Below are 9,074 nucleotides of genomic sequence, written 5' to 3' on the forward strand. Positions count from 1 at the left end.
GGTGTATGTGTGCGTGCGCTGTGCACGTGCACCTGTGTGTGTCTGTGCACGTGCAGGCGTGCATCTCATGTATGCGTGTCTGTGTCTGTGTACACATGCGTGTCTGTGTGCAAGTGCAGGCGTGCATCTCGTGTATGCACGCATGTGCGCTGTGTACGTGCACCTGTGCGTGTCTGTGTCTGTGTGCACGTGCGTGTCTGTGTGTGCATGTGCAGGTGTGCATCTCGTGTATGCATGCATGCGTGTCTGTGTCTGTGTGCACGTGCGTGTCTGTGTCTGTGTGCATGTGCAGGTGTGCATCTGGTGTATGTGTGCGTGCACTGTGCACGTGCATCTGTGCGTGTCTGTCTGTGTGCACGTGCAGGTGTGCATCTCGTGTATGCGTGTGTGCATGTCTGTGTGTGCATGTGCAGGTGTGCGTCTGGTGTATGCGTGCGTGTCTGTGTGTGCACGTGCGTGTGTCTGTCTGCAAGTGCAGGTGTGCATCTCGTGTGTGCGTGTTTGTGTCTGTGCACGTGCGTGTCTGTGTCTGTGTGCACGTGCAGGTGTGCATCTGGTGTATGCGTGCGTGCGTGTCAGTGTCTGTGTGCACGTGCGTGTCTGTGTCTGTGCACGTGCAGGTGTGCATCTCATGTATGCGTGCATGCGTGTCTGTGTGTGCACGTGCATGTCTGTGTGTGCACATGCAGGTGTGCATCTGGTGTATGCGTGTGTGCGTGTCAGTGTCTGTGTGCACGTGCGTGTCAGTGTCTGTGTGCACGTGCGTGTCTGTGTCTGTGCACGTGCAGGTGTGCATCTCGTGTGTGCGTGCGTGTCTGTGTGTGCACGTGCATGTCTGTGTCTGTGTGCAAGTGCAGGTGTGCATCTGGTGTATGCGTGCGTGTCTATGCACGTGCGTGTCTGTGTGTGCACGTGCATGTCTGTGTGTGCACGTGCAGGCGTGCATCTGGTGTATGCGTGCGTGCGTGTCTGTGTGTGCACGTGCGTGTCTGTGTCTGTGTGCACGTGCAGGCGTGCGTCTGGTGTATGTGTGCATGCGTGTGTGTGCATGTGCACCTGTGTGTGTCTGTGTCTGTGTGCACATGCGTGTGTGTGTGCACGTGCAGGCGTGCATCTGGCATATGCGCACGTATGCAGGTGTGTGCTTGCTCATGCATGTGTGTATGTGCTTGCATGGTTATGTGTTTGTTCGTATGACTGTGCACATGTACCCGTGCCCGTGTGTCCGCGTGTGTGCGGCTGGCTCTTTTCCCCGGGACTGGGGACCGGATGAGCGCTGCGGTGGCCTTGAGGGAAGCTGCTTGGGCGCTTCTGGTTTGTGGAACTTAGAGCGCGTGCCCAGCGCAGCACACCCGCCCCTCAGAGGAGCGCTCATGGGACGAGGCGTGGGCAGCCCAGCAGCTTTGCAAGCGCAGACCTGGGGGACAGCCTGGTGCTGTGGGAGCCCAGGCCCCTAGGCGGTGGGCTGCCTGCGCCCAGACCCTGGGGAGGAGCCGCTGTGCCCTGATGGGTGAGGCCTGGGGTGGGGCCCACCCAGCTGCGGTGCTGCTGGAGGCTTGGGGGGAAGAGCCCTGGGTGGAATATTCCGGAAGCAGTGCTGGGGGTTGGGTCCAAGGAGCCGCTTTCCCTGTGGGGCTTGGGTCTGGAATTTTAAACCCAGTGGATTTGCTACTTAGCCGCTGGTGCTGAGGGAAGGCAGGGCAGGTCCCACGCCCGCTGTTCGGCTCACCCAGTGTCCCTTCCTCCTGGGCATGTTATTCCAGATTACATTTATGTTTAACAAGACAGGCCGCCAGAGCGAGCCCCCTCCCGCCCCCGCTCCTGGAGTTCGGGATTTTCCAGGGTGCGATTTCCAGCTGCGGAAAGTGGAGGGGCCTCTCGCTTGCTGGTTCGGCCCCTCCCTGGCAGCCTGCCCCCCAGGCCTGCATCTTTCATGAGTACAGAAATACGAGCTCCCGAGTGCCCCAGGAGGCCACAGTGCTGGGCCTGTGGACAAGGGGCCGGTGCTGAGGGGTGTGGGCTTGTCCTGGGGGCCTGGGGAGGGGCCAGCCAGCGGCAGCTGGGGGAGGCCTACTGAGGGAGGGGGGCCTTCTCCCGCCTCCCCCCTCCCCCGCCTTGCAGCCCAGGAGAGAGGGGCTTCCTGGAGGCGGTGACCTCTGGGCGGGGCATGGAGGGAGTGAGGAGTGGCCTGCGACCTGGCTCTGAGGCCCGCCCCGTTCCCAGGCAGAGGCGCGGGGAAGCCTGGACAGGAAGCGCCCCGCGCCGCATGCCCGAGGCACTGTGGGGACAAACCTCATCACAGATACTGAGTAAAGGGCAGGAGGCGGCTTCCAGAGGGGTGGCCTGGGTGCGCTCAGCTCCCAAGGCTCCAGGTGTTTACGTTTCTCGTGCACAGCTTTTCCTGTGGGGATCACACCTCAGTGACGTGGTTCAAAATTGTTTGTAAAAATAAAAATTGAAGAAGCAGCTAAGTTCAACCGTAGCCCCGCTTTGGTAGGCGTCCGGGTGAGCACGCGGGGACCCGGACGGTCCCAGCGGGACGTGGCCTGCAGCCAGCAGCCAGGCGGAGGGAGGCAGGCGGGGGCACCGCGGGGCGCAGGGAAGGCACCAGAGGCCCCACCCCGGGCAGGACGGAGGCATTCTCGTCGCAAACCAGTGTGTGTGCTGAGGCCCTGGCTCCCCCAGGACCTGATTCCTGGAGTGGGTCCTGCAGGCCCCGCCAAGCCCCACACCCCTGCTGGTCCCAGGCTGACTACCCCTTTCCTGCAGCCATCCCGCTGGGGCCGGAACCGGCCCATCAACGTGAACCATTACGCCAACAAGAAGAGCGCAGCTGAGAGCATGCTGGACATCGCCCTGCTGATGGCCAACGCCTCCCAACTGAAGGCCGTCATCGAGCAGGGCCCCGCCTTCGCCTTCTTCGTCCCCCTGGTGGTCCTCATCTCCATCTCCCTCGTGCTGCAGATTGGCGTGGGCGTGCTGCTCATTTTCCTTGGTGTGAGCCTGGGCTGGGGGGGGAGGGCCCTGGGGCGGCCCCGCCCATGATCTGCTGGTTCTGCTTGTATACCCCTCGGGACAGGGTGCTCACCACCTGACAGGCCCCACTCAGCCATGCGGTCAGGACGTGGCTCCTCAGAGGGCCCCCCATGTCTCTGTCCTTCCACCCACCCAAGCTGAGGATGTAGGAAAACGTAACCCTCCAGGGGTCTCCAGGGACTGGATGGTGGTCCTGCCCCCGAGCTGAGGGTCTGGGCTCACCTCTACTGCTGGCTGTGTGACCCGGGGCAGGTACTTGACCCCGCAGGCCTCAGTTCCCCCACCCATAACGTAGGCATGAGGACAGGGCCTTGGGTAGGCGTGAAGCTCGCTAGACACCGCACACGGGCACTCAGAGAGGGACTTCCCTGTGAGCACGCAGTGCGTTGTCCCTTACAGTCCGGACCTGCGCCCCAGGCTGGTCCTTCGGCTCCGGCACCGGCGCCGGGCCGCCCTGAGCTCCGTGCTGGAGGAAGCAGGGCTGCGGGGCCGAGGCCACAGGCCCAGATCTCACCCCGAACGAGGCAGCGGACCCAGGGGCTGCGGGGCCCCCATGCAGCGTCTGCTCCCTTGTGCCCGCAGTCAGGTACGACCTCAACAATCCTGCCAAGCATGCCAAGCTGGACTTCCTCAACAACCTGGCCACCGGCCTGGTTTTCATCATTGTCGTGGTCAATATCTTCATCACTGCCTTCGGCGTCCAGAAGCCCATGATGGACGTAGCTCCGCGGCAGTAGGGTTCAGGTGAGTCAGAAGGCACAGCCCCCGCTGTCCACCACGAGCAGACTTTGTGCCCAGTGTCTGTCCTGTCTGGGCCTCACAGGGGGGGCGCGCCTGGCCGTGTGCCCCCCATGCTCGTCCCCTGTCCTTGCTCAGAGAGGTGAGCACCCACCCAAGGTCACCTACTTGGAGCAGGAGTCTCAGGGAGGCTGGGTGACCCCCGGGGGTCTCAAGGGCCCATGCAGAAGGTCAGCAGGTCCGGCGCGTGTCCGGTGTCCTGCATCTGGGGCCCTGGCCCGGGCTGCTCACCACAGGTGCATCCGACCTTGGGCCTGCCCCAGAGAAAGGGTGGGCACTGCTAGACGTCTGCCCACCAGCACCCCCACCCCGGCAGAGTGGCTGGCAAATGATGAGGTGGGACCCTCAGCAGGGCCGGCACGTGGCCTGGCCCGTGGCCTGCCCACACCGTGGCCGTCGGCCCCACCTGGGGTCCCACTCACTGCCTGGCTGCTGGCCCTGGTTTATTGTCAAGTCCGACCCCTGTGGAACCTTCCAGATGCCAGCCTGCTCCCTTGCTCGGGGCATGGTGACCAAGCCATTTATTAATTGCCTGCTGTGCCCCAGATGCAGTCCTAACCCTCCCTGATCATCAGCCCACTGGCCTCTGCTCTCCAAGGCCCCCCTTTAAATCCTGACAGTGACCCGACCAGGGAAACTGAGGCTTGCCCAGGTCAGAATCAGGTCCTTCTGCCTCTGGAGTCGTCGTGGCCTCGGGGCTCGAGTCTGGCCGCCAGAGCGGGACTGGAGGCCCTCACACCCCTCCTCTCCCTTCTTGGCAGATGTCCCCGGATCGCACCCGGCCACAGCCACCCAGATCCCGGAGCCACCTCCCCCTCGAGGCCCACCTTCCTATGGGGGGCACTCCCGGCAACCGCTAGAGCCCAGGCGGGCCCCACTAGACTGTGTCCTGGGACGAGCCGCCCGTGGCTAGGCCACCCCAGGCCAACGCGGGCCCTGCTCTGTCCTCGGCTGCCCCTCCTCCCGGAGCGTGGCCCAGGGGACAGAAGTGGGGAAGGGTCGTGGCCACCCGGACACGCAGCAGCCCAAGGATGGGAGCGAGGGGCCCCTGTCGGCCTTGGTCCCAGGACGTATCCAGAGGGACAAGGAGACCCCTACCTCTACCAGCACAACGAGCATCTGGGCTTCGCGGCCCCACGCTGGGGGCCCGGGGCGTCTGTGCTTCCCGACCCAGGACGCGGGACTGCTGGCCCCAGCTGGCCATGGGCCCTGCGCACGCCTCCCACCAGCAGGGCCCCGAGCCCCCACATTTCTAAGCACCGACGACCAATAAAGCTGACGCGCCTCCTCCCCTCAGGCCTGGCCCTGCATTCTGTCCCCAGGCCCCCAGCCTGTGAGGGCCTCCCCACCCTGCCGGGCCCGTCGTGGTGTCACAGGCCCAGCCACGGGTGCCTTCTCGGGGACCGAGGGCTCACGCAGCAACTTGGTGTCTGGCATGTCAGGGCACGGTTTTGAGGCAGAAACCGGGTTCCTGAAGCTCCGGTGCCCGGCATCCTTTTTTGATGGAGATGCACATTGGAGCTGCAGAAATGGCTCCTCCCGAAGCCCCAGGAGACACCGCGCGTCCTTGTTCGCTCCGCGAGGGGCAGCCACGGCCTGCAGCCCTGGAGCTGGCGGGACACAGATTCTCCAGGGTGGCCGTGGCTCCCGTGAGGGACCACACACCATGACCAGGTCAGAAAACCAGCCTGATCCTGCACTCTGGTCTACACTGCAGACCTGTGTGTGCGTTGTCAGGCAGCCGCGGTCTCGTAGAGCGGGGTAAACCCTGCATACCCCACCCCGGCTCTGTCTGCAGGGCGCAGGGGGCACGTTCAGGAGGACTGGCCCCGGGTGCTGTGTCACGGCCACAGGGAGTCCACGGGTCCCCCATCAACTTTGGTGGCTTTTGGGGTCAGAAGCCAAGACCTGGACCCTCCTCTGAGGAGGTCGGGGGAAGGACAGTGTGCAGGATGACCTTGGGGAGCAGCCAGATGTCACCCCCACGTGTCCTCAGGGCTCGCGGCCCACAGCCCCTGACCTCATGGAAAGGTACGGCACTCAGGTTTCCTCCAGTCTGCATGCCCATGGGTCTCCCCTCTGCACCCACAGCCCTGGCCCATGTGGGGTGCCCAGCGCTGCTGGTCAGGCCTAGGGGTACGGTGCTGGGCGGACACCAGCAAAGGCCTGTCCCAAGAGTCCCCTCCCTGGCTGGAACCCCCTGCTCTCTCAGTCCGCCCCTGCAACCTCCAGGGGCTGAGCCCTTGCTCTCTGCCCCCTTGGCCCCTCTTTCCTGACCCCCCTGGCCCCACCCCTCACATTCTTGATGTGGAACACCCTCACCTGGTCCTCTGGGTGGGGAACCTTCCAGGTCCAAGGCCCTTCCGCCATCTGAGCCTAGAGCAGCTCCAACACCCCGTTCCTTAAAATGCTCAGGTGACCCCTGGTCAGCTCCCACAACGTGATCAATAAACAGAAGTGCTTGTGGGTAAGATGGGCCCGGCTTTGCTTTAAGACACTCCAGGAAAGGGGCGCCTGGGAGGCTCAGTCATCTGAGCGTCCAACTCTTGATTTCGGCTCAGGTCATGGTCTCAGGGTCGTGGGATCGAGCCCCGTGGCAGGCTCCACACTGGGCACGGAGTCTGCTTGGGATTTGTCTCTCTCCCTCTCTCTCTGCCCCTCCCCCCGCTCAAAAGAATCAAACAAAACACTCCAAGAAAAAGCGATGAAACAAGGTGGAGAAGTGCTGGACAGCATGGGCCCGAGGGCAGCCCTCTGCTCTGGCGAGCGTCTCCAAGTCCCAGAAAGAGGGTTTGTAAAGGTGATCCACGTGTGGGACAAGGTCCGTGAAGAAGCATGAGGAGCAGGTGGGCAGAGGGTGGACACATGTCTCCAGTGGGGCTGACGAGCATGAGCCCCACTGAGCAGGGGCAGATGCAGGGCTGCACGGTGGCCGGCCCTGGGGTCTGGTGGCGCGAAGGTCTCAGACTCGGGCGTAGCCCTGGGGGTGGAGCTTGGCCCACCCTCCAGCTGCTGGCTTCTGTAAGCATGTCTCCCCTTCATTGACTTGGCTTCTGACAGAAAGCGGGGGGGGCGGGGGGCCAGGCTCACATCTGTGACCTATCCCCACAACCTGGCCCCCTGTCAGCCCACCCTGTCTCCCTTGCCCCTCTCTCCCTCGGCCACCCCCACGTGTCCGGGCAGCCTGGTCCCCTGGCCCAGTCCTGCCCAGGGTCTGACACAGGTGGAGGCCGCCCTGCACCACACCCCTGGGGTTGCCCACGGTGGCCTGTGGCCGGGGATGTGGGCTGGCCAGTAGTCACATGGGGAGCGCCAGGGACATGGCCAACAGATGGCCTAGCTCTTTCTTTGGCCAGCACAGGAAGTAAGTCAGCACACGCAGAGGGGTGAACCCCAGATGACTGGACGGAGCCCCGGGGGTCACCAAGCCAGGCTGGCGTTCACAGGGGACAGAGAGATGGTGGGCGGGTCTGTGCGTCCCAGACCCGAGAGTCCACTGTCCCCAGGTGCCCCCCACCCCCACCCACCAGCTCCCAGACCCAAGCCTCGGCAGCCACTCCGGCCCCCTGACCCTTCAGATGTGTTTCCATCTCAGGACCTTGGCATGTGGGCCGGAATCCAGGGCCAGGCTCAGCTCTGAGGTCCTCCCGACCCTCTCCACTGTTCATTGTCACCCCAGGCCATTTGGGTTTACTCTGCCTTTGGTGCCATGGACTGGCGTCAGCATCCGCGGCGTACCCCCAGGCCCATGTCTGAGCCCTGCCCAGCCCTGCCATGCCTGGCTCAAGACCAGGGCTGCCCCCAGAGAGGGAGGGTCCTACCTGCCATGCTCCTGAGGGTCGACACCACCACCTGTGTCCTTGGTCCCATGTCTGGCACACAGTTGGCGGTCAGTAAACGTCTTCTGCAGACCCACTCACTCGTCCACCTGAGCCAGGCCCTGGGTGTGCGTCAGAAAACTGGGGCCAACAGAGCCCTGCGGGGGGGCGGGGGCGGACGGTGAGGCCCTGCGAGCTTCGGAGGGGCTTGAGGGGCCAGGAGATGGAGGGCCGCCCGGGGGAGCGAGCGGAGGGGTGTGCTTGCCTGGAGAGAGCTGATGGATGTTGGTAGGTGAGCGGTAGAGGGTAGGTGACAGATGGTAGGGGTGGACGGGTCATCCCCAGGCCGCACGGGCAGCGTCCCCACGTGAGGAAGCAGCTCTGCGCTGTAGGCCAAGGCCGCCCGCCGTCTCTCCCAGGAACCTTCTGGGTCTACTCAGCGGGCGGGTCCCCGTCCCTGGCGCTCCTCCCCCTGTCCACCCTTCAAGGCCCTGGCGCCACTGACCTGAGGGGAGGAAGGACGGGGACAGCTCAGGGGCCCGGGGACGTGGGGCTGCGTGAGGCTGGGACCGGGCGGGTGCTGTTGGCTCCTCCCCACGCCGGCGGCCACCCGCCATTGCCTTCCTCCCTCGCTCAGGTGCTTCCTCTCCCACCTGACCTGAATTGAATTGAATTGAATTCCGCTTTTCTCCAGGCATTACTTTTAAAAATCAGGGAGCTGAAGGTTTTGATGTTTTTTTTCTCTCTCTCTCAAGTACTGATGTAAGGGGATGTCTGTGGGGCCTGAGGAAGCTGCCCCAGGGCAGCAGTACCCCCCAGATGCAGCCCAGCCCCTCAGCAGGTGACATAAGAATCAGGGTCCCAGCTGCCACCTGGCTGGTGCTGAGGGACCTTCATCCCATCTCCGTGACAGTGGGTCCCAGGGCCCATCCCGCAGGAGGCTAATCTAGGGGCCTGTCAGGCCTGGTGTTGAACAGAGCTTTGGGGGGGCAAGGGGAAAACAGGACCCTTCTGAGCCCATCAAAGAACGCTGACCCAGGGGAACTGGAGATGACAACCCCGGATCCAGCAGTGTCAGCACCTTCACCCCGACACTGCACCTGCAGTCAGCACCACCCTCTCCCGGAAGGGAGCGCGGTGTTGTGCAAGATGCAGCTGCCATTTATTTCCTGCTCCACAAACACCAGGCTGTGTCCTCACCCGGCCCTAACCACATGGCCCTAACCACATGGCCCAAGGCAAAGGCATCTAGAGCCCCAAATCCTTCCACCAGGAGACCCCTTCTTCACCAACACTCTCCATCACACCCTCCTCACACCTCCGCACGTCCTCCTCAACCTTCTACACTCTCCTCCACCTCCTCACCTCAACCTCCTCATATACTCCTCACACCTCTTCCCACCTCTTAATATACTCCTCACA

The 9,074-nt window shown here is 63.5% G+C and overlaps 1 protein-coding gene across 2 annotated transcripts in view; it reads left to right on the top strand.

Annotated features, from left to right (window-relative positions):
• NINJ1 (ninjurin 1) overlaps positions 1–6,336 on the top strand; it is a 10,968-nt gene extending 4,632 nt beyond the window's left edge. The window contains exons 2-4 of one of the 2 annotated variants that reach the window (XM_035029243.1): positions 2,770–2,995; positions 3,619–3,780; positions 4,596–6,336. In XM_035029243.1, coding sequence (XP_034885134.1) covers positions 2,770–2,995; positions 3,619–3,773 — 381 coding nt within the window. In that variant the 3' untranslated portion in view covers positions 3,774–3,780; positions 4,596–6,336. Of the gene's footprint in view, positions 1–2,769; positions 2,998–3,618; positions 3,781–4,595 lie in introns of those variants that run through there. The other variant, XM_035029244.1, reaches the window with a different exon arrangement.
• The last annotated feature ends 2,738 nt before the right edge of the window (positions 6,337–9,074 follow it).

The sequence above is a fragment of the Mirounga leonina genome, unplaced genomic scaffold (assembly GCF_011800145.1).
Source record: "Mirounga leonina isolate KUSES-001 unplaced genomic scaffold, KU_Mleo_1.0 Mir_224, whole genome shotgun sequence".
NCBI lineage: Eukaryota > Metazoa > Chordata > Mammalia > Carnivora > Phocidae > Mirounga > Mirounga leonina.